This window comes from Artibeus jamaicensis, unplaced genomic scaffold (genome assembly GCF_021234435.1).
Source record: "Artibeus jamaicensis isolate MK-2021 breed Jamaican fruit bat unplaced genomic scaffold, CSHL_Jam_final contig_415, whole genome shotgun sequence".
NCBI classification, from domain to species: Eukaryota; Metazoa; Chordata; class Mammalia; order Chiroptera; family Phyllostomidae; genus Artibeus; species Artibeus jamaicensis.
The window spans coordinates 15,898,221-15,924,847 of record NW_026521823.1 but is presented as its reverse complement, the minus strand read 5'-3'; the positions used below and the strand labels follow the sequence as shown (position 1 = coordinate 15,924,847).

At 34.2% G+C, this 26,627-nt stretch overlaps 1 protein-coding gene across 2 annotated transcripts in view; it reads left to right on the top strand.

The window, feature by feature from the left end:
* The window catches only part of KLHL1 (kelch like family member 1), a 326,182-nt gene extending 302,230 nt beyond the window's left edge, over positions 1-23,952 (top strand). For both annotated transcript variants that reach the window (XM_053665578.1, XM_053665576.1), the window contains 3 exons: positions 8,737-8,949; positions 17,277-17,448; positions 23,893-23,952. In XM_053665578.1, the coding sequence (XP_053521553.1) occupies positions 8,737-8,949; positions 17,277-17,448; positions 23,893-23,952 (445 nt within the window). The remainder of the gene's footprint in view (positions 1-8,736; positions 8,950-17,276; positions 17,449-23,892) is intronic.
* Positions 23,953-26,627: the final 2,675 nt, after the last annotated feature.

The following is a 26,627-nucleotide window of genomic DNA, read 5'->3' as shown; positions in this document are numbered from 1 at the left end:
AATACCGTGTCTTTTATGAGTTAGAACTCTCCTGTCTTCGCCTGTCTTCACTTCTTCCCCGGCCTTCCAGTCACCCTACGTCACAGACATGCTGAGTCACTCCAATCCCCTGAACATGCTTTGACTGTTCACATCCCTTTGCCTTTTCACGGACCCACCACTGCTTTAATTTTCTTTCCACTGTTTTTTCTTAATAACTTAGATCCTCTCCTAAGGTTTTTAGCTGATCTTTGGTAAAAAACATTTGACAGCCTTCTACAGTGATAGCCTAAAACAACTCAAGTTCTTTATGTGGATGACATTCCATGTGGCAAAATCAGTACCACTAAGATACAGGTTATTAGACTTCAGAACAATGTCAGAAAATATTAAATATGTATTAATTTTTTTCTTTTAGGTTAATAAGATCACTTATAATATTTCTATCATCTAAAGCAGGGATGTCCAACCTTTTGGCATCTCTGGGCCACGCTGGAAGAAGAAGAGTTGTCTTGGGTTACACATTAAGTACATTGTGACATGTAATCACAAAGAAATCTCATAATGTTTTAAGTAAATTTATGATTTTGTGTTGGACAGAATTCATAGTCATTTTGGGCCACTTGCAGCCCAGCCCACACACTGTGGGTTACACACCTCTGATTTAAAGTATAGTATAATCTGTACTTTTCTATGAACACTTTTAAAATTCACCCATTTAAATTTAATCTTTCCAGTCCTTGTGCCATTTGTCAAAATCTTATTTCAGTGGAACTTAGGTACATTTTTTGATAAGTTCTACAAATCACCCATTTTCTATAACTAAAACACAGTACTTCATTAATTTTATTTTTAAAATTTTAAACACATGCTGGCCACCATGGTATATTAAAGAAAATAAATCAAATCTGACTTCAGAGAGCTTACATTAAAGAGAAATAGAAAACAACAAAGAAGAAAATGCAGAATTTGAATAGAGTGTGAATTGGCAAGGAAAGATGGAGGGATTCAGAACAGAAGTGACCATTTCTACCAGGCTTAGGTCATTGAATTCTACCAAGATTTGGATGTTATTAATTGACCCAAATTAATTTGCATATTTAAAATTCTGAGATTCGTGTAGGAGACATGGGCACATTCTAATACATAAAGGTATATTCTATCAAACCTCAACTCACAATCTTACATACCAGCCATATTTTAATGTGAACAAGTCTCAGACTGAGTTTAGCCCACGTATCAACATTTCATAGTAAGAAGGAACAACAGCAGTCATACAACCCATTGTAAGCTCACTGACAACCCACTCACTCTTCCATAAGACACTCCTGTAAGGACCTCTCATGAAACAGGTCACCAGAAGGCAGGTGATGGAGTATTCTGATAACAGGATCTTTTGACAAGCCTTCTTTGGGGATTAAATTAAAGAGTTCTCCACAGACTGGGATGCAAAGGATCAAACAGGGTTATGGATCTAGGGAGTTGCTTCAAAGCTTTTATACGGTAAGAGTTGTAAAATTCTTACACTCTTATTATTCAAAGGAATGGATACCTGAACATACCTCTGGGTAAGCCATATTGTGAATCAAAATGATAATCGGAATCAAATGCTAACCAGCAAAACCTTAAAACATTTAGATAGGGATACTAGAAGCACTTTTCATAGCCATCCCTGAGATGTGCACTATCGATAAAGTATGACAAATATGAGATAACTTTGCCTAGGATACAAACTGTAAATAACATTAAATTTCCTGCAGAAACAAAATAGGATCAGGAAACACTTTCTAACAGAGACACAGCTGAATTAATGGATGGGAGGCAGGCGAAGGAGTAATAGCCCAGCCTTTGTAGTGAAATGAAGGAGTAATAGCCCAGCCTTTGTAGTGAAATGATGCCTAAGGTAGAATGCACAACGGCACAAGGATGGAGAAGTTGTAGTGCTGTGTCAGAAACTTCAAAATGTCTCCTAATATTTAAGCACACCTTTTCATATGACAATATAAACTCCAGTTATTAGGTGGGCACATGGTCACCTAAAATAAGAACATTTTTTAGCACCTTACCACTTAGGCATTGCCATGTGACTAAGTTTTGGCCAATGAGACATAAGAAGTGGGTTGTGATACTTAGAAGATGAAATCTTAAAGGCAGTATCTTAAATGTGATACTGTGCTCCACGTTCCATTTTTCTTTCATCCTGCTATTTGAGCTTTGGCTGTGACAATATATAGGGCTACCTTAGGACACCAGGACAAGAATGTTTGAAGACAATTCTACTTTGTGGTTTTAGCATTACTGCACATTTTCCACACAAGAAGTATGGCCAACTTTTTTTTAACTATCTTGTTAAGAATATTTGTAAGTGAAACAGCTTTGGAAGGTAAAAACACTCACTGTCTTTAGGGTGGAGGCCAGATTTGTTACTTGACCAGTATAATAATGTCTCCCTTCAGAGCAAATTTTGGGTAGGTTGTTGACATCCTCTTTTAAAGAAAAAGCATTTCCTAAAACCAATGATCCTCAAAGGTGAGAAAAACCTACTGAGTGTGCAGCATTTACCTGAGTCTCTGTATCACCCTGGTGGGACTTGGTGGGCAGGCAAGAAGAAGCAACTTGAACATGAAGCTAATCCAGTCTACCATGCTGTGAGTAATAAAGTCATTTTTCTCTGACCCAAAACTCTGGTGTCTTCTTGCAGCATCTATGAAACTGTGGCAAGATAATCTTTTAGCTTCCAAGTAGGGTTCAATTTCATACTCTTCAAGTTCATAACAAAGGGTCATACTTTACATATGACATAGTTAAAAGTGGGAAACAGCCTGGGTCTCGATTCAGCCTTCAAAGCCACTTACACACATTGGAACCAATATCCTGCTACAATATTTATTTCCTGCAGCTGCTGTTTTGTACTTATCAGAAAAGTAAATATGTGACACTCATTTAGATGGGCACGTGGCAATTAAATTTCAAAACGCTGAGACCTCGTTGCTAAACTTTAGGTAAAATTCATCTGCATGCTGAATAAACATATATGTTAGGGAAAGTAGTAGGGAAGACAGATGCTTGCCATTCTTAACAAAATTCTAGAAGAGTTTACTTAAGTGAGGAATACTTCTGATCTCCTGCCAATTTTTGGCTTGCAAGGGAATACTGGTGAATATGTACAACAGCCGACCTATGACCTTGATGATTCTAAGAACAATTGGGTGTTTTTGCTCCTTTTCTCATTGCCTCAGAATGAAATTCCAACTCAATCACATGGTACGCAGCCCTCTTTATTGTCCGTCTAATCTCTTCATTCCACCGGCTGCATCTCTCCTTTCCCCTCTTGTGATGCTGCCTCTTCCATCAATATGACGTACCTGCCGCTCTTTATTTATCACCTGCTCTGACCTTCCATGCCCCTTGTCTTCGCTCATAAGGCTTTCCCTGTATGTAATGCTTTCCCTTACTTCTTCACAATTCAAATTTCTACTCATCTTTCAACATTAAGTTGAAATGTCACATTTCCTTTCTCTGTGAAACTGTCAGCTGTCACTTCCCGTGTTGTCAGGGCATGGACTCTGCTCCTCAGATTCGCAACATCTAATCTGCCTTTGTAGTCAAACAAAGCAAGGGAATCCATCTAAACTATAATTAAATTGATTGTGAGGGGACATCAGAGAAGGTAACCTTTGGTAATTGCCCATGAAGTTTGCTGCATACCCTCTTGCACTTATTCCAACTGCTTAGAATATATTGTTTATATTCCTTGATTATTTTGCAACTTCATGGCAATTATAGTATGTTATTATTGTTGATGTGATTTATTTTTATATTCTAATTCTTAGTCGCTTATAATGATTAATGATGCATATTTGTAAAGTACACAAATTTCAAAATCTTTTTAAGTATTGAAATATGTTTATTCATTTCAACAATGGATCCATAAAGCAGTTCCAAAGAACACTAGTGTATCTTTCACACAAATTATAATTTTCTCATTTCTTTTGCACAGCTTGTTCCTGAGGGAAAATTTAGTATACTTCTTCTTTTCTACTAATTCCCCTAATAGTAATCATTAATTTATATTGTTTATTAAAAATACAATAATTTTAACACTGATCTGCAGATTATCTAATACTATGAAGGACATTCAAAGGGATGTATATCAAATAACAGAAACCACTGATCAGCTAGCTTAGGTTTTAGTAAGTAATTTGTAAAATAACAGCTATGATACGTATATCAAACACCTATTTTACAAAAGGAATCATCACATGTTAGGTCACTGCTATCAAGACATTACATTAATTTCTTCCTGGTATAATCACTATGTTATTACACGTTATTAGCGAGGGTTCACACAGAAGAGAGACTGAATGAATAGTGGTTTGTAATACATGTAATTATGTTAAAGAATCAATGATGATGGAATGTGAATTTTCCAGGAACACTTAATTTCCAAATAAATGATTCTACTAATTGGCTCGATATTTGACTTCTCTAATGTAGGTAATATGTTTTATTAATTATTATTACATTTTATAGACATTAACTATATATTTGTATAAGTTAGCATTTTTAATAATTTCAGAAAAAAGAAAACATATGATATATTATTGCATTAAAATAATGTATTATCAGCAACCCTGGGTTCAGATAAAACAATACTATAATTTATCACTGTAATGTATATAAATTGACAGAGCAGCTTAAAGTCAATAATTCCTTTAAAACAACAGACAAAAGAGGGGGATACTTTTCTTATACATAAACTATGCACTTCATAGAAACATACCCAATAAGCAAAATTCTTCAAAAAATTAGTTAAATTTTAATAATAACACATCAATATTACAGCATACTTCTTTTAAGTTAGATCTTCAATTTAAATAAAACAGAAATAAATGAAGTTCAGATTTCATGAAGTAGATAGGAAGATAAAGACTTCTGAGTGCCTTTGCAAGCAGAATTGTCCAATACTTGTCTTCAGATGCTCCTATTAGTTAATACCAACATGTTGCAAGACTGACAGCTGACAGATAACTTGTGAGTAGTCAAGCAAACATGGATATGCGTAAGCCTCACACTCAGACAATCAAAAGCACTTCATCATGACAAGCACCAAGAGGAACATAAACAGCTTTTTAAAGTCTCCAGGCTTTGAATCAGTTTATCATATTTTAGTTATTAAGGGATATTAGAGCACAAACTTATAGATAAAACCTGAATTATTTGATATGCTATGCAATAATGTCTTCTTGTGTATTCATGTATAAATGGAAAAGTATAGAATTAAGTCTGTTTATCAATATATTAAGCATAATGTCCACTAGTATGGCAAACATTTCACATCTAATCTTATTAAAACACAAATCATATCACCCTTCTACTCAAAAAATGTCTTATGGTTTCCTGTTTCACTCAGAGTGAATGCCCGCAATACCCGCATGAGGTTCGCCCTGTATCCCCGCCTCTCACCTCATCTGGCACACGACCCTCAGTCTGTGTTCTGGCCCCACTGGCTCCCATGCTACTCCTGGAACTTTGTGCTCACCTACCCCATCTCCCTTAAACCTTTTCCCACAGATAATTCTGAATTCACTTCTAACCACTAACAGCTTCTTCAAAAAAACATCATCTTCTCAGTAAGACATACATTTCCTAATCATACATTTAAAATTGTAATAACAACACCTCCCCCTTACCAATTGCACTCCTGCCTACAATTCCCTGTTCTATGGCTACAGCACTTAGCACTTTATTAAGAAGTATGTATACTTACATATGGCATAAGTTGGTGGTCAATTTGCATATTTTTGCATGTAGCTGTCCAGATCTCCCAAGAGCATTTGTTGAAGAGGCTATTATTTATTACTCCATTTTATGCTTCTGCCCCCTTTGTTGAATATTAGTTGACCATAGAGACTTGGGTTTATTTCTGGGGAAAAAACTATGTTATATTTACACAATAGAACACTACACAGCAGAAAGAAAGAAGGAGCTCCTACCCTTTGTGGCTGCATGGATGAATATGGAGAGCACAATTCAAAGTGAAATAAGCCAGGTGGTGAAAGACAAATACCACATGATCTCATCTCTAAGTGGGACCTAATCAGCAAAACAAATAAGCAAGCAAAATCTAACTAGAGACATTGAAATAAAGAACAAACTGACAATAACCAGAGGGGAGGGGGTAAAGGGGACGGGTCATCAAGGAACATGCATAAAGGACCCCTGGATTAAGCCAAAAGTGGGAGGAGGATTGAGGGTGAGGGTGGGGATGGGTTGAGAGGAGGGAAATGGTGGGGGGAAATGGAGACAACTGTACTTAAACAATAAAAAAATAAGAAATAAAATAAATTTAAAAGTAGTGTGTATGTTTATTTTGTATATTATGTCTATCCTTTCCTCCAGAAGAATTAAGTGCAGATTTTTTCCTGTTTTGTCCATGGATATGTTTGCAAAACTTTATAAAAGGTTTAAACATAAACCACAACACCATAAATGTCCCAGAGGAAAACATAGACAGGAAAATTTCAGATATCCCACGCAACAATATTTTCACTGGTACATCCTCTAGGGCAAGGAACATAAAGGAAAGAATAAACAAATGGGACTACATAAAATTAAAAAGCTTCTGCACAGCTAAAGAGAATGTCATCAGAATGAAAAGGGAACCAACCATATGGGAAATCATATTTGCCAGTGATGTCTCAGGCAACGGTTTGATTTCCAACATACACATAAATAACTCACATGATTCAATGCCAAGAAAACAAACAGTCTAATTAAAAAATGGGCAAAGGACCTGAATAGACACTTCTCCAAGGAGGACATACAGAGGGCCCAGAGACATATGAAAAAATGCTCAACATCACCAGCCATCAGAGAGATGCAAATTAAAACCATGAAGAGATAACACTTCACACGAGTCAGAATGACTATTGTTAACAAATCAACAAATGAGTGTTGGTGAGGCAGTGGAGAAAAGGTAACCCTAGTGCACTGTTGGCAGGAATGCAGACTGGTGCGGCTACTGTAGAAAACAGTATGAAATTTCCTCAAAAAATTTAAAACTGGAGCCCTTTTAAAATTTTTGGTTGGTGTGGCTTAGTGGATTTAGCACAGAATGTGAACCAAAGGGTCACCAGTTCAATTCCCAGTCAGGGCACATGCTTGGGTTGCAGGCCAGGTCCCCCCACCCCTTCTGAGGAGTGCATGAGAGGCAACCACACATTGATGTCTCTGTCACTCTCTTTCTCTCTCCCTTCCCCTCTGTCTAAAAATAAATACGTAAAATCATATAAAAATTAAAAATGGAACTGCCTTTTGACTCAGCAATGCCACTGTTGGGATTATGCCCTAAGAATCCTGGAACACCAATTCAAAAGAACCTATGCACCCCAATGTTCATAGCAGTGTTATGTACAGTAGCCAAGTGTTGAAACAGCCTATGTTCTCATCAGTAAGTGAGTGAATCAAAACACTGTGATACATTTACACAACGGACTACTATGCAGCAGAAAGAAACAAGGAACTCCTACCCTTCATGACAGCATCAATGGGACTGGAGAGTATTATGCTAAGGGAAATAAGCCAGGCAGCAAAAGACAAATATCATATGATCTGACCTATAAGCAGAACTTAAAGAACAAAACAAGCAAAGAAGCAAAATAGAACCAGAGAAATGGAAACAAGGAACAGACTGACAGGGACCAGAGGGGAGGGAGGAAAGGGATAAGGGAGGAAAGAGGGGGAAGGGTCTAGTTAAAGAACAAGTATAAATTACCCATGGACATGGACAAAAAATGTGGGGATTGACTGTGGAAGGGGAAAAGCAGGGCACGGGAGAGCAATGGGGGAAAATTGGGACAACTATAATTGAACACAAATAAAAAAACCCTTCGGATAATGTGTTACAAAGTAGGCATTCAAGAATATGTTTTGAATGAATGACTAAATAAATGCAACTCTACCTTGGTGTGATAAAATTTTCATGGCTATGATCAAATAGACAAGATCTATTTTTCTTAGAAGTAGACAGTGTATTTCTAATGATTTAAGAAGCATTTAAGCTTTAGTACTTATTTTTCTGGGTATGTAGCATACTTTTCTTCAGGAAAATGAGTGTACTAGTAAGTTTCAACAATATTCAGAGTAACATCTCTGCACACTCTTTTCCTGTAAAGTCTTGTTTTGTCTATTGTGACACATTAGTTATAGTATAAGCACTGATTAAGGAAGCTGATCTTATAACAATGCTTGTTTGGATATCCCATTCATTCAGCCTCCTGAACTGTGAGGACAGAATGAATACAAGAAGTGGGCATGATTTATTTGCTAGTGCAAATCAATTGCTGATCAAATAAGATAATCAGGTTTTTTTGGATTGTGGCCATTTTCAAAAAAATTAGAAGTACATCTTATTTTATATTTTAAGTAGATTTCTCAATATTTTTTTAAATTAATGTTAACATTGAATTATGTCATAAGCAGTTTAAATCTAATTAACATTCTAGAAATAATGTAAGAAATTGTAATTGTTTTAACTTTACCCGGTGTACTGCATATTAGCATGATGTGAACTCTGGGCACACACCATTATTTAGCTAGCACCTTTAACAAAAATTTCCATGTGAAGTAATGTATTTCAAATACATTTGAGGCTCACACTGCAATTAAAATTTATTTTTAAAGGACTTTTCCTTTTCTACATTTTGTCATCCATACCATATAATTAAATCATGTTTTTCCAATTGTGTTTTTCAGGCTGTATTCAGTTGGAGGTCGTGATGGAAGTTCATGTTTGAGTTCCATGGAGTATTATGATCCTCATACAAATAAGTGGAACATGTGTGCTCCGATGTGTAAGAGAAGAGGAGGTGTTGGAGTAGCCACATGTGATGGTTTTCTCTACGCAGTAGGAGGTCATGACGCTCCAGCCTCAAATCACTGTTCCCGGCTACTAGATTATGTAGAACGGTAAGACCTCAAGGGCACTGCTGTAGTGATTAATACAGCGTGAGTTACACTGGGGCCTAATCATAAAGATTACATAATTTAGAAAAGGTAAATCCTACTCCTACAGCTGCTTCTCTCTCTCTCTCTCTCTCTCTCTCTCTCTCTCTCTCACACACACACACACACACACACACACACTTGCCTTCTTGTTTCATTTTTCCCTTCCTTTCCTTCTTTTTCTTTCTTCTGTTTCTTCAACTAATATTTATGTAAAGCCCTTTATGTTTTCACAGGACCCCGAAGTTATCTTTACCTTTCTTCTTAATTGTTTTAAAAAGTTGCTTAAAATACAATTTTAAGTAATTTATTAAATTAATGAATGTCAATTTTTTTGAAATGACTTTATTTGTGCTATTTCACACTGTCTTGCTTGTGTTATTACTCCCTTCAAACTCTTAAAGATGAATATGGACTTATTTGTTTTATGCCATACATTTCTTAATGAAAGACAGATTATTAGAACTATATAATTTATAATTATGTTGTATGGCAAAAATACAAGTTTTCTTGTAACTCTACTTAAATGACTGATCCATAGAGGCTAAAGTGGGAATGCACCTTGGCTTCAATTTGGTTCAACAATACTGACATTTTCTGGAATGGTTATACCTAAGTTCTCTTTCATGACTGTACATCACTTAGAACTATTATATCACATGCAGTAAGAATTCAAGAGTTATAAAAGCTCATGATGATATCTGCTATTAGGTAAGGATGCATGCTGATATATGGGGAAGTGAGAATAGGGAATATTGAGGTTAACTTTTTTATGAACTGAGATAAATATTTCTACTGTAACAAGTAACTTCAAAACTAAGTGACTTAGTACCATAATGCCTTTTTTTAATCAAATTTATTGGGATGACACTGGTTAACAAAAATTATACAGGTTTCAGATGCACAATTCCACAACATATCATCTGTACATTATATTGTATGTTCACCATCCAAGTCAAGTCTCTACCCTTCACCATTAACCCTCCTATACCCTTCTCCATGTCCATGACAATTCCATGATATTTCTACCAGGAAACCAGAATGACAGATAAGCTACAATATGAGCACCACTGTTGGCCATTAAGAAAGGGGAGAAAATGCTGGAATAGTACATCATGCTCTAGTTCTTAAAAATTCCACCTGCAAGTAATTTAATTCTCTTTCATTCAGACTTTGATGATATACAATCACATGGTCACAAAAAGCATTATGAGGGTGGGAAAACAATATCCTCAATTATACCTGGAAGAAGAACAAAATGTATGGTGGATTATACTGATGACCAAACCAATTTTTCATTTGTTATTAAAAAATAAACACATCATTGATACTCATGGTTATGAGTGAGAGAAAGGTAGCAAAATATCTTATAATATTAATTCCTAATGATAGATGATTATTTTTACTGAGAATAAGGCCCAGAGATAACTTTTAGTGAACAGGTTCTTTTCAAACTTAAGCTACTTTTTGGATAATATATAGAAACATATTTTACTATATTTCTACTTGCAAACTTTTAGAATCACAAACTTGCAATCATTATTTTTAAATATTGTTAATAGGCTGACAGCTTATTTAAATTTTTCACAGCTAAATTCTTGGAGAAATGACAGAGAAGATAAATATAATGAAACTCTTACTTTTACCATGAATACCTTATATAAATAATACTAATGAAAGGATAGTTCATAGGAATATTCTCTTCTAACTTTACTGTATAATGTATTGAAATGTTGTTTGTGAACAGAGACATAAATAATTCAGTCTAGAAATACATTTATGGTGTAAAATTAGATTTAAATAAGCATAGCTATTTTAAATTACTGGAGTGCAGTGGGTATAAGCAGCTTAAGTAATACAGAAGCACACATCATTTCCATGGTTCTTATTTGAACTCATACTATAGGTAAGATTAATAGCATTTTTGTACTTTCTATAACATATATTCTATACTGATACTTTCACATGTACATCATCAATAAATCAAGATATATAATGGTACCTCTATAGAATTATTTTGCACATATTATGTATATAATGTTTTTATTATATAATCATGGACAAACAAATTATTAGGAGGAACAAGAAGTAGTGTTCAATGCTATGTTTTAAAGATAAGCAGATGGCTAAGAAAGGTAGATGGACATATTTTATTGTAATAATAATTCTTATAGAAATGCAAAGTGTTACATAATGGTGGTGGTAAAGTATAGCTATATAATACTTATGAAAAAGTGTGAAGAGTCAGGTTGTTCTAAACACAAATAACATTGGCACTTCAAATCAAAACAAATAATAAGATAGGGACTTTAGAATAGTTGAAGGAACAGTGAGAAGTAATTTTGTAGCCAAGCCTCATTGTACTGACAGCATCTTAGGGGACAAAATTCATATCCAAAATATGCTGTAGGTCTAGCAAATTTAGTCCCAGAAAAAGTGCAATCCATTAGGAAAAGCACATTCATTCATTTGCTTATTCAATAAATACTGTTTCACATGTATTTTTCACTGTGCTACATAGCGCTTAAAAGGTATTGAAAGGAAGAGACAAAGAAATTAGAATTTTTTAAGATTACAAACAAAACTGGAAACCAGATCATGGATCAAAAAATATGCTAAAAATGCATCAATCCCACTTCTGGGTAATAACGTAGCAGGACCACTTTTCCTCGACTCTGCATCCCAGTCCTGAGGCTTAGGAGGAGAGGGGTGCCAAGGTAATAAGAACCTCCTGCGCCTGTCTTTGTGATATCTACTCTTGCTTCCTCCAGTCTTTTAGACTAGCCAGAGGCAACTTTCCATAACACAGATTAGATCTGAAAGCAAAATAATTTGTATCAGTGCCACTACTCAACCTTAAAATAAAAATTATTTATTTTACATTAAATTTTTACTAAACTAGGTTCTTTTTGTTGATACTGATTAAGATTAGCTCATCTGTGCCTATGTTCCACTACTTGGCACAATTCCTGGCACAGAGTAAGCTCTCAATGGGCATTTATTGAATCAGTAAGACACTAAGAAAAATAGGCCTTAAAGTTCTCACAAGGAAAAGCTTGTTGAGGTATACTGTAAACAGGTAGTTATTTAGATTACTAGATAGATGGATAGATAGATAATTGGTTGATAAGATGGATAAGATAGATAAATTGACTGTTTCTGGGCTGACTGGGTTCAGGTGGGCTATTCTACTCTACATGTTGTTGCCTGATGCTGAAGTCATCTTGGAGCTCAACAGATCTGGAATACTTAAGATGGTCCCTTCACAAAGCTGACAGGGTTTGCTACCATTGGAGAGCTTAGCCAAGGCTTTAACCAGAGTACCATTGTAATCATCTCCTAGACTCTTTGTAGCTTGGACATCTCACCAAGTGTGGGTGGGATGAATTTAAATAGAATTTACCTATTAAAACTGTGAGTCAGTCCAAGAGGAGGTGGCACAAAAATGACAAACATCCAGTGTGATGATTCATCAAGCCTCCGCTTGCATCGTACTTGCTGAATGTGCACCTACCCATGCTGGTCACAGTGAGCAGGGAGTGGAACTGCTCAAAGACATTGCACTAAGGGGCCTGCTTCATTAGGTGGGAACCAGCAAAGCAAACATCAGTAATTATCATCTATATTTTATTTTATTTTATTTTTAGGAGCAAATTCAAATTTATTTTAATACCATGTTATTTTCAGTTTTTCATCTTGAAATCAGATACATTTGCATCTCTATTTCATCCTAATTTTACAGCTTTCCTTCTTATCAGTTAATTCTTGAATATATATAGTCAATCACTTGGCAAATAATGTAAAAATGCCTATTTCCTTCAACCTTTTTCTTGTGGGAAGTTAATGAGATCATGTGACCTGAATCTTTTCTCAGCCTTAGGGAAAACAGTCCCACAGATCTGATTTGCAGCCCCTCCCCTTTCACAGGTTTTGCTGACCTTGTGGGCCCATTTTAGGGGTGGAAACATGAGCACCAAAAGACATCAGAGTCTACTGATCATAATACTGAGTGAATATTCCCTAAGGCCTCTCCAGCTAGGCCCATGGAGGCAGAGAGGCCATGCAGATCTGTGTGGTGCAAAAGCTGGGTCCATTAAACAAGTTATTAAGAAAATGGCAAACTTCCATATATTTATGTTTTATAGAACCAACTTTCTTCTAAGATAATTCAAATAATTAAAATTTTTAGAGTAGATAATCGTATGTTTAAAATAGGAATGATTTTCTTTCTGCATTTTAGTTCATTACATATAACTTTGGGGGAGGAACTAAGTAATTGTAGTTCAGTATTGATTACTATTATATATAATATTTTTAGGTAATATGGCACAGTTACCAAAATTTACAACTTCTGGTCATAAAATAAACACCAACAAATTTCAAAAGCTTGGAATCTCATAGAACATATTATGATCAAAGTAGAATTTACCCAGAAATAAATAACAAAGGTAATTCTTTAAAATATTTAATTAGTTGAAATTAGGCAACATACTTCTAAATAATACATAGCTCAAATTAGAAAATATTTTGAACTGAATGATAATGAAAATATGATATACCAAACTCTATGAAATGTAGCTAAAGAAATTCTTACAGAGAAATATACAGACCTAATTTCATGTATTTAACAAATTAAAAAGCTGAAACACAAAAATTTCAGCTTCCATCTCAAGAAGTTATAATAATTATAACAAAAAACAAATACAATAGTAAAATAATGAGAAAAACATGTTAATAAAATAGAAAATAAGGCATGCTAGAGAGAGAATTTAAAAGAAGCCCAAGGTGTTTCTCTGAACATTTGCAATAAAATTAATAAACTACATGCTAAATTGTCAAGAAAAAAAGAACAAATACCTTTAGAAGAAATAAAAAGTAGGTATCAGTATATCCTGTAGACTAAATAATGAGATTATTTTAATATGTTTATACCATCATTTGAATTGTTAGCTGAAATGAAGAGACTTATAAAAATATAACTATATAAATATTATACAAGAAAAAACAAGAGAAAAAATAATGCCAGCTAACCTTCTCAGAACATAGATGCAAATATCTGAAAGAAATATTAGCAAATCAGACATATATAAATCAAAAGGAGTATATCTCAACAAATTTGAATTTATTCCAGAAATACAGTTTGATTTAACATAGAAAAGTTAACCAATGTAACTCAATATGGTAATAAAATAAACATCTGAATAGATGCAAAAGTAAAGATAAAAATAAACACCCATTATAATAAAAAATCTCACCAAATTTGGATGAGAAAATAGTACAAAAATTGACAGTTAGATATCAAAATATTTTGTTTTGAAATTTTTATTAGAAAGAGAAAAAACATGGCTGCCAATACCACTGTTCTTCAACATTTTAATAGAGTAACTAGCCAATGATAAAAGGAAAAAATAATAATTACAAAGGAATTATCTAGTGATAATTTAGATAGAATTTAAATAGAAATTATTTGATCCCTGCCTGGTGTAGCTCAGTGGATAGAGTGAGGGCTGTGAACCAAAGGTCACCAGTTCCATTCCCAGTCTGGACACATGCCTGGGTTGCAGGCCAGGTTCCCAGTGGGGTCCACGAGAGAGGCAACCACACATTTATGTTTCTCTCCCTCTCTTTCTCCCTCCTGTACCCTCTCTCTAAAAATAAATAAATAAAACCTTTTTAAAAGAAATTATTGGCATTAATAAGTGAATTGATAAGGTTGCTGTATACTCATTCAATACATAAAATTAATTGTATTTCTACATGTAAGCAATAAATAACAAAATTAACATATAAAACCACTATTAAAAATAGTTTTAAAATACCCACAAATTTCTCAATGCATATGCAATGCCACTAAAGAGAAAATAAAACATTTTGAGAAAAGCTTAAAAAGTCCTAAGAAAATGGAGGGGAGTGCCATATTTATGGCTTAGAAGACTGAAAACTATAAAAGCACAAATTCTGCTCTAAATTAATTTATGGGTAAAATGCAGTCATTAAATTAAAAACACTTGTGGATTATGATTCTCAATGTATATACATGAAAAAGTTGGTCTTATGATTTAGATGAAAATGGAAGCAACCCTAAATCTCAAGATAACTTTGAAGAAGAAATAGATATTAATATTAATTATAAAGTTATTTTAACTGATAATCTTAATGATACCTGGTAAGGTGTCAGTTTTCTTTACAGAAAAAAAAAACAAAATTATTTGTTGTGACCACCTGTCACCTGTAATTCACAAATAATTTACTAAGATCAACTCAGTTATAGATTGTAGAATTCATTTACTAGAAACCTAAAAACTCTTTGAGATGTTTCATTTTTTTCTTTTTTCTTTTTTTGTTTCCTTATTTGTGTTGTTTTATAGTAAAACATACCTGGCTACAAAGCATTTCTTTGTTTTTTAATTTGCTTTCCAGCAGAATATTGCCTATATGAATTTAGAAAAATGGACATTTTTAATTCTATTTGCCATAAAATAATGTTTTTATATTTAAAACAATTTTAAATATTTTAAGATTCTTACCCTTAAGATGTAGAAATAACCATGCTTGAAGATTAATGGCACCTCAAAAACTTCAATAGGATTTTTAATGACCAACTAACTTTTGTTCTGTGACTACTATATAATTTCCGCAAGTTTTCACCTCACAGACAATTTTAGCCACCACTTATGTACTGATACTTCTCTTGCCTGAGGGCTATAAACTTTAAGTCCCTGATACAGAGCTTACGCTCTGCCCGTGAAGACCAAGGTGAAATGTAGGAAGTAACACTGCTTTGTGCTGACAGCAACTCTAAGAGCCAAGGTTCGGTGGGTCCCTGAATACTTGTTGCTGTACCAGTTTCTAATCTCTCTTCTGTGCTGTTTTCAGCGGCATAGGGTCCAAGGAGGAGCCAGCATAGCCTCTGATAAAAATTCATAAAGGGATCCTTTGGAAATTCTCTTTCTTTCCCCTGTGGATATGTACCCAAAAGGGGGGAGCCTGGCCTTACTGTTCTGTGAAGTTTGCAGTCCTGCAGATGGGGAGTGGGCATGCCTTCCCCTTTCTAGAGGTTTGTACACTGCAGTTGGAGTGGTCTTGCCTGGCTGGAAGGAATCTCAGGTTCTCTACTCTAGCTCATCCAGTTCCTAGCTTGCTGCTGTCACAGGAGGCTCAGACCCAAACCTTCCATTCTGTGCACAGCCCCCCTTATGCCAGCAGCACTGGGTGGGGCCCCACAATCTCTTCACCATGCAGCCTTTTACTCTTCCTGGCCAGCTGGGTTCAGTGGGCATGAACCATGCTTTCAATCCGGCCTCTTTGTTAGTAGGGCAGCTGCTCCTGTATGTGTGTCCCCTGCTCAGCCACTCCTCCGCTCTTATCTTTTAAAAAAGTCCCTATGTGGCACTCACACTGCAGCTCTGAGCCAACTGTCTGGTTCTCCATTCACTGGACTTCCCCAAAAGGCAAAGAGTCTTTCACAGTCAGGGCTAGCCACAGCCTGCCAGTGCCTCTGATAGTTCTAAGAAGATAGAATTCTTCTCTTAGACCCTCTCAGTTGGCACTGCAGCTATGGATGTGCTGCCTGCTGTGTGTGTGCAGCCTGAGTCTCTGAGACTCCATATATCCTCCCAAGTCTCTCCCGATTAGGGTTGGGGGTCATGTGTGTGAACAAAGCCCACCACTCCAGGAGGAGCAGGAGCTACTAAACTGCATTTTCTCACCTGTTCTCTCCCTTGCTGCCAGCACCTTGCACAGGGTATTTCCCCTTAGACTTATAAAATTTCTTACCAAATGATGCAAAGCTTCCTCTATACTCCTTGGCTTTGAAAATTCATAACAGCTATGAGTCCTGTTCAGGCCACTTGTTAAAACGTCAGCTGAAAATCTGTGCTAGGGGCATGAGCAAGAAGACTCAGCTTCTACCTACTTGGCCACCATCTTCACTGTGTTTCTCCTCCTAGATTTTCAACAGTTACTTTTGCTTCATTACCACAACACTCTGCTTATACTGTGGTAAATAGTGACTTACATATCTGACTTCCTCATGGAAAGAAATCATTATATTCATTTTTTTACATGACTGCATCTACATATGTAAGAATTTAGGTATATTTTAAAATACATTAAAATTTAGAGAGCCAGGCATTATGGATAATAGCTCTTAGGCACCTGCTCAAATAAATGAGCTTTTAGAACACACTGGTTTTGTCTTTCATGGCATGCTTTTGAAAGGGTATCATTTATATAGTGAAGTTTGCAATCTGAATGTGATTAGAATACATCTTATTATCCTTACATTTTAGATATGATCCCAAAACAGACACATGGACCATGGTGGCTCCTTTGAGTATGCCCAGAGATGCTGTTGGAGTTTGTCTCCTTGGTGACAGATTATATGCTGTTGGTGGCTATGATGGGCAGACATACCTCAATACCATGGAATCTTATGATCCACAAACTAATGAGTGGACACAGGTAAGATCGTTGCCATCACAATTTACTTCAAATATAAGAATATATTTTATTTGCTCTATTTAGAGGAGAGGAGTACATACAGTTATGCAGCTAGTCAAATTACTCCGAACCCAAAGTGGTTGATTTAATCTGTTGTGTTCATTTTCTAAGAATTTCATTAAATTAGATGTTTTGTGTACTTTCATATATGCTATACTTTAATAAAATTTATATTAAAAAGTGGCATTCATGTTTCAGTGGGATTTCCACTTTATTATAAGTAATGACAAAGAACAGAAACTGAATTGTAATTAGCTAAAGCAAAAAATAAATATAGAATATATTGATTCACAAAACCCTAACCTGTTCCTTTGAGACTATTTGATTTTAGAGATCAGCGGAATAAGAGGATGGAAGGCTGCAGAAGTCAACTCTCTGCCTCCCATTTTTGTTCAACTATGTTAGATCTAGTGTTACCTGCTGCAGAGAAATTTTCCATGGGACAGAAACTCCAAGTAGCAATAGTTGCAGCCATAAGCAGAAAAAAAAACTATTTGTGAAGTAAGAAACAAATAGCAAAAGGTTGTAATGGATTCTTGTGTATAAAGCACTTACCCCTGGACCGTTGCTTTGGTGTGGAAGATGGCTGATTGGCTGATATTAGCTGCAGCATTACCTCTTGAATATACCCTGTAGTTAGAGATGCAGGACCATACAAGAACATTCCCATTCTACTCATATCGCTAGAGGATTTCTGTTGGGATGTATGAGTGTTGGGGGCAAGTAGAGCAGAACAACTTAACTATAGTGAAAGGAATGGATATGATATTCTCAGACTTGGGCCCTCATATTCAATTTCTCCTTTTTCTTTTTTTCCATGTATCTCAATCCCTCTCTCTCTTTTTCTTTTTTTGCTTCCTTATTAGAAACTAAAAGCAGAACACAGTACAAAGAAACCCTTCCTATGAATGGGTGCAGTGAAATTCCATAGCCTTCTTTAGTCGAAACAGAATAATAACCTCATCTCTTTATATTCCTCACAGAACTTGACTAAAATTTACCTGAAAAACTCGAACACATATTGAAATAAATTTCTTTTAAAAATACTTAATTTTTAAAGATACAATACTCTCTTGATTGTCCCAGTTTAGATATGTGTTCAAACACAATATTTAGAAAAGCTGCATCTATGTACAAAACCAAACTCCTAATGGACAGGCTAAAGTACTTGACCTTATGAATCTTACTCTTCCCTCTGAGAAAACTCTTTGATTCCAGTGAGGATAGATAAAATTTGCTAAGAAGAAAGAGAGGAGGCAGAATGAGAGAAGGAAAAAAATAGACGTATTCAAAGAACTAGGTCTTGCAATTTTCTGTTTTACTTTAATTGTGAAAGTAGTAGCATTCCTTTTCTAAAGAGCAGAAAATATAAAAGAAGCTGGTAATGATTGCTCTAAAATATTAGAGTATATGTTTTAAATTCTTACTTTTCTGGGCCCTTAGCGTTTACAAAGGGAGCAATGCATGAATTAGTGATTGTTGATTTGCTAAAGAAATATATTAGTTCATGGTATTTTAAATGTGCTGCTTTCACAAATGAATATTAAATAAAAGAAGTTTATAGACATATATATGCTTTAGTATAATATATTATATTTATATTTTTTATATTTATATAATGAACCATTATATAATTATTTATATTTATATATTTATAAATAGATAAATATATATTTATTATATATTTATAATGAACCATTAAGCTTAGTATTCCTTTAATATGTATTATATATTTATTATATTTATATATTTATAGATATATAAATATTATATATTTGTTATATATTTATAATGATGAACCATTATGCTTAGTATTCCTTTAAAGTCGAAATTAGAATAATATGTGCTGTGATAATATGTAAAAGACTCCTAAAAACCACTTTCCCTCATCTGACTTTTATAACTCTCTTTTGGAAAATGTAATATCTTACAAATGGCAAAGTGGTGTTTAAAATGTTTTATAATGATGTTATTTTAGTATAATAAACATTGATGTTAAAGCTGTTAAATTACTTTAAGATTTTCCATCCATATGCTTTTATTGTTTATATTTTAAGACCCTTGGGGGACCCTCAGAAGACCCACATGATATTCTTGGGATAATCTGCAAGATTCCAGGCCAACAGAAAAAAAATCATTGTATTTGCTGAATAACTCCTGTCACTTTATCTTTATTAGCCCATAAATGGACAAAAATTAATTGTGTATCCTATTTCATTGACACCACCAAATGGATAAGTATTAGAATTAACAAGCAAACTGTATTGAAAAATCAAGATGTATATTTTGAAAACTACTCAAGCTAGCTTTTGGAAATAATGGAAATTGATTGGAAGCAATTGTCAGATTCATGTCTTAGTTTTACAGAGAACACATGCATGCATATATGTGTTTTCAGTACATTTGGCTTTGTCATTTAACATCAAGATTATTCCTTGCACTTTATTCAAAAAATATATAAATGTGTTTCAAGACAAAAGAAAAAGAGCTTTATTCAATTTCTCCCAGCCTGGATAAAACAACCCTTTCATGTTCTGCGATCATGGTGCTCTCATGCTGCATCCACCTGCAGCAAAGAAACAAAGATAGTGTAGCATTTACCATCATGTCCCCAAAGGCTGACATGGGGTGAGAAATGTGTGAATGTTTCAGATATAAATTGAGAGTATTGTTGCAAAGCAGTTTGCTCTGTTGTGCATGGATTTAGTGTACTTGCACACAATAAATATGTCAGATACTGGGAATGAGTTTCAAAAGAAGCCTGGTAACATATTTATATTCCCAGCTGCTTTTTTCTAATTGGTGTCTTGGCCAAATTTTCAGGTTATCATCTAAGGAAGAAAGGTATATGATTGGAGAAAGAGCAAGGCAGATTATATATAAGTACATATAAATATACATATTGTGTAATCTGTATATAGTATATATACAGATTATATAAACATGTTTAATATACATATAACATACATAGATGTTTTATACAAACTATAAAAATATGACTATCTAATCAATACTCATCTATTGACAGATAGATGATAGATAGACAGATAGATAGAGTTGGACCACGGGAAAAAAACAAGAGCTCTCTTGAACATTTGTAATGTATGTAGAATATATCAAATGCTTAAAATAGCATGATAAATTATGTGGTAAGGGAAATACTTAGCAGTTTAATAGAACCTAAATGTGTTGGGTACAGAAACCTTCCTTCAGAAAATGATTTGTAGAATGAAGGCTGACAGATGTGTTACACCTAACCAGATGAAAACTTGGGGAGTGGGTGAAGAAACAGAATTTGCAAGGAGCCACAGGAAGGGAATGTATGGCATGTTTCACTGGGCAAGAAATGAAGTGATGAGCATTGAATTTGGAGAGAAAAACAGGGTCTGTGTGACTGATGGACAAAAGCCATGTTACAGAATTTTTACTTTATAATAACACTGAAGGCAAGTTAATAATGAATTTTAATCAGGAAAAGTAAATAATCAGAACTGTGTTTTAAAAGAATTGCATTTTACAGGATTTAAAAAATGATTAGGAGAAGACAAGATTACAGTCAAGGAAATATGTTAAGATTATTTTACTAATCCATTCAAGGGTGCAAAATTTTCCCTCTTTCTAAGTTCTTTGGCTTGTCTAATAATTAAATTAACATAGAACAGATTAACAAGAGGAAAACAAACTTAAATCTGTATTTAAAGGAATTCCACGAAATTATAAAATTCTAAAAAATTACCAAAGCAAAAAGCTTTTATATCATTTAGACACAGAAACAACAAATTTGTGAAAAGTTGACAAGACAAAAGGATTTGGGCTTGGGGTAGTAAATGAGTGAAGAAGTAATAGGCTCGCTTATGTGGCACTGTGGCCTTAAATTCCCTGTCTCTATTGATAAGGATACCTTCTACCCTCTTGGAACAAGCTGCATACCTTTCACCTGGGAGATTTATCTCCTGATGTCAGGGCAACCAAGGAGGGTAAGAGTTTCCTTCCTGCAACTGCTTGTCTCTCGAGTACCTTTAATTTAAATTAAACAACAGTAAAAGTGTAATATCTTGGAGTGTCATATTTTTATCCTATTTATACTCAGTGTAAAAATTGTAACCTGAATTAGGCTGAAGGCAGTAGGAAGGGGAGTAATTAATTTTTTGGAGAAATACTAATAGACCCGATGAGTGTTCGGATGTAAATTTGAGGGAGATACAACTAAGGGTCACCAACGTGCTCTGGGTTTCTCTTTTAAGCATAGTGGTGTCATTCAATAAGATGGGAAGCACATGAGAGTAGCATATTTGGGGGGGAAAGAGCAGAGAGTAATTTTAACACATGCTAGTATATGTGTATAGAGATATAGATGTAGATATAATGTGAAGCACTTCACTCTATACTTTGTCAGAAAATGAGGTACAGTATTTCTCAGTATTAAAAGAACACCAGAGGATTTTGGTAAAATTGCAAAAATATGACTACGTAAGACTAGAGCACATGTATTGTAAAAGTTCTTTGTGGGGGCGACTTCTTTCGCAAGCGTCCCCCTGGTGCCATGGACACACATGAATGAGTAAATAAGGCCGAGACAAGATGAGATCTGTTTGGGGATGGAGGCGTGGGCTGTAGCCAGTTTCTCTGGGGAGAAAAAGGCCTCGAGCGCCTTCTTCCATAGCCTTTTATTGGGTTGTAATACAGGAATACAGGGTGGCAAGGATCAAACAGTAGATAACATTACAAAGAGATCTGTGTAGCCCTCTACAAAGTGGGCTTCAGAGTCAGCGTCTGTCAGGAAGAGAGTTGAAGAAACTTTGGGAGACATACTCATTTCCTCTTGGACCTTTATCATATGAATGAAAGCACTCTTAGCAGAGCAGATTTCACAGGTTTATCAGCAAGTCTTACCCGTCATTGATTTCTTACCAAGCTCTGGGGGCAGGGAGAGGAACTGAGGCAGCGTTTGCTACCAGAGACAGGCTTTGTCTCCTGCGGCTGGCGTTCCAGAGGCTGTCTCTCGCCCTTAGCTACAAGGGGTAGAGATACAATTTCTAAAACGAGGCAGAGTGGTCTACAACAGTTCTTTAGATTACTATGATGTCAAACAACACTTGAAAATCATTAGGAACTAAGAGACAATCGAAAGTGCGCACACTTTTCAGACACGTGTCAGTTTGTTTATGTGATGTTATGGGATTTACATATTGTCTCTTAACACTCCATTCACACACCTGTCATGCAAAGATAATAATATATGATGAGACTATTAAGGTGACCTGTAAAAATTATTCTTAATGTACTAACACAATGTACTATCAGCATATTCACATGCCCTTTTTCTCTTCTCATTTTGAGCAATTAACTGTCATAAAGACAAAACATGTTACATTAAAAGAGCTTTTAAAAATAATGTATTAAATAAAAATAATTTAAAATATCATATGGGAAGTGTTTTTTTTTAATCTACAAAGGGGTGGCACCAATCAATAGTACATTTAAATAACTAGCAGATAATGGTGATAATTTTTATTTTTCAAGAGTAAGACCATGCTCTTTCTCAATCAATAAGATAATGTGCATGATCTGAAGTTATTAAACTCCTCACTATTTTATTTCTTACATATTATTTACTTTCTTTTCAGGTTGAAATAAAATCCAGCAATTTCTAGTCTACCCTGAAATTTTCATGTACATAAATTATTCTTAGAAAAATGTAATAAAAATCATTGATATGAAAAAGCTCACATTATTATAATTTTGGCTTAACTCCATGGAATAAATTTTCATTACAACTTTGTAATGGTTATTGTTTTTATTACATTTCTGCCAATTTCATATTCATGATTATTTTTAAAGATCTCAGTTCTCATCTCAATGACTGTCATAAGGTGAAATTCTTAAAATAAGCTCTGTACCAATTGTAATTATGGCCTATTCATGACAAAATATTGAAGTTATTTCATTGTGTGCCTATCTTCAGAATGAATAAGTAACACATTCAATTTAGTATATCAGAGGAAATTACTTCAAAATGATTTCTGTAAGTATAATAGCTATTTCATCTCAATTTATTCTAGCCTATCACAATAAAATATCTTCACAAGTATGTCCATGCAAATTCTACAATAAATATTTTCTGGAAACTTCTATAGCAGGTCTATTACCCAAAAAGCAATAAATATTTTATAACTTTTATTAAAATTTCACAAATTACAGGTTTTTAAATTTTTGATAAACAAATCATTCCCCTTTTGTAAAGACATTTTCATTGTTTCCATTTTTGTTGTACCACTGTAAGCTAAATTTAAAAATAAAAAAAAATTTGATTTTCATTTATGAAAGTGTTTAAAATATATTACAATTTGTATTTTTCCCACAAAAGTAACTTCTTTCTTTAATTGTGTTTAATCTTTGCCACAGATGGCTTCCCTGAATATCGGGAGAGCGGGCGCCTGTGTAGTGGTCATCAAGCAGCCCTGACTCGTTTCTATTTGGAGAGACTCTACTTGCTGGAGTGGTTATTTTTATATCAGAAGGCAAAGATGAGAACTTCCTGAGATGCAAACTCTTCAAGAACAAGGATTTCTGCGGATTTACCAACTGATGTCAAGAGGTAGAAGATCAAACAGAATTAAAGAAAACCAGAAAATATCAAACTGCTATGGGAACAATATATCTGGCCACGTATTAGTTTAGGAATGGTTATTGGTAATTTGTTTTGTATTGTAGCATACAATAACTAGTTACCGAAGGCCTGTTTTTCTTCAGCAATTAAAAGGAAAGACAGCTATTTGTGATATGGATAACTGAATAATTTACAATTGTTCTATAATCTGTGGCAATGTTTAAGAGGTTGCCAAGTGTAGAAGAAATATTTCAATCTGACAGAATCTGATTGGTTTGCCATTTTCCTAATCAGATCTGGTCATAACAGGAGGTACAGTGATGTTTTATTAAAACAAACATATTGCTTCCTCATTTTCCTAAGCTACAAGGACAATTAAATAAACTGATCCACGCTTGTCTGATGCATTCAGAAGACAAACTGTCCTGCTAATGATCAAAGCTGCAAATATCGTCAGAGGTCATGGTTGCATTTTTTTTTGCAATCATGTTAGCAGTCTGAAGCTGGCAAACACAAAGGATTATTTTCATTAGGCTTATCACAGCGCTTCACTTTTCGAGCACACTGAGCCAAAACACCAGTACAATTATAGGCTTGGCCTTATATTGAGTTCACTGTAAGCATGGGAGTTAGTTATTCTTGAATGTTATATATATCCACTGCATGTTGATGTCCTTTAGAATTTCCTTGATTAAAAAATAACTTAGAATTTTGAAAGAGAAATCTATGATCCATTCATTTGGGATGTTAATGATCATTGTTAAAATGAAATCTGACTTCGGATTCTCAGTCCACATTTTCAAACTTGCTACATTGATATGCACAGTATTTTATGTCAAATGTTTGTAATTGTTTAAAGCATAAAGTGGAAACATTACACAATGTCCTTAATAGATCCATGTAAATTTTAAATATAATTAATAAATAATAGAAAATTCGCTTTTATCTGTGCATCTTTTTTAATCAGGAAAGGTGATTTTTATGGTTTGATTTTTCAAAATTTAACAAGTATATGTTTCCATCCAAACATGTTTATTTTCTCTAATATTTAAATACTATACTTAAACAAATTCAATATTTATTATTTTCTTCTGTAAGCATTCATTTGAAATAGTTAACATTGGTGCTTAGAAAACACACATACCATAATGAGACTGCTGATAAATGTACTGGATCTAGAAAAGGCAAGGGATCCATCTTCCTGAGTCAGTATACACCATGGAATTGAGTTTTATTTTGGGGTGTCAGAAAATGTTGAACTCCAATAACCAAAGAAAATATTAATAGTTTGTGTCAAGAAACTGTTATTAAATCTGAAGTTTCCCAAAATGTACATGTGGTCATATTTTTTAGTCACTTTTTCCCCCAGAAAAACAATGGCATTATAAGTATAAGATGATAAAAAGTGTCAATGATTTTAAAAAATATAGTTAAAAAATGCATGCCATGAAAATTATCATCTTAACCATTTCTAAGTGTATAGTTCAATAGCACTTACTATATTCAATTTCTTCTGCCTACATATTTTTCCAATACATAGAATATATAGACAACATTAGGTAACTGAGATATACAGTTTATTTCTGAAATTTCAAAGAATAGAGGAAAAGATAAATCGGTATATGTTTATTTTTTAAACACTAAAGTTTTTTAGTGGTCATATTTAAAACTTGATTAATAAATTTACCAACATTTATACATATAAGTATGTTTTTCCTTAAAGAGAATTTTCTTCGAACAAATTTGCTGCACTCAACCAACTGCTTTTATGTGTACATCACATTGACCTAGTACTGCTTATTTTGCATGCAGTGAGCTGTGCCCCCTATTTACCATATGAGGACCCTGAAGCAGTTTGGACAATGAACTCCAAGCCTATATAAGATAGGAAGAACAGATACCATTGTGCCAACTACTGAAAAAATTACCCACCATGGTCACATGTTAAATGACTTCCAGGATTTACTACCTTACGTTGCTATGACTCCAACTCAAGATTCTTGAAACTTGACTCTGTCTACTGGTAATTCAGCTGCTCTAAAGATCCCCCTTTGAAGAGAAATTTCTGCTAAACACAGATTTACTATTTGGCTTTTTGATTAATAAGGCATATCTAAATACAGGAAGCATAGAAAATATATCAATAAGACTAGTTTTTCCAATATACTATTCAGTTTATAATTACATTGATAGCTATAGAATATAACTTACTTTTATAAGGAACACTGTGAAATCTTAGAATATTCCACAAATATTTTGAATTGTATTGATAACTGTTAATAATAATAGTATTAGTAATTTTACAGTTTGAAATTATTTATAAAGTATTACAATCATTGCCAAATTTCCAAATGTGGTAGTACTGATTTTTCTTTTTATCTTGCATCTTAAAGACCAATAAAACACAATCTTACCGTTAAATTTTTTAAAAGTTGATATTCGTTAGTTTCACTTGGATACTAAGCAATAGACTGAATAGGAGTAGAAATATTAGTGCAATTTCCTGATAAATGCTGGTGAAGATGTAACA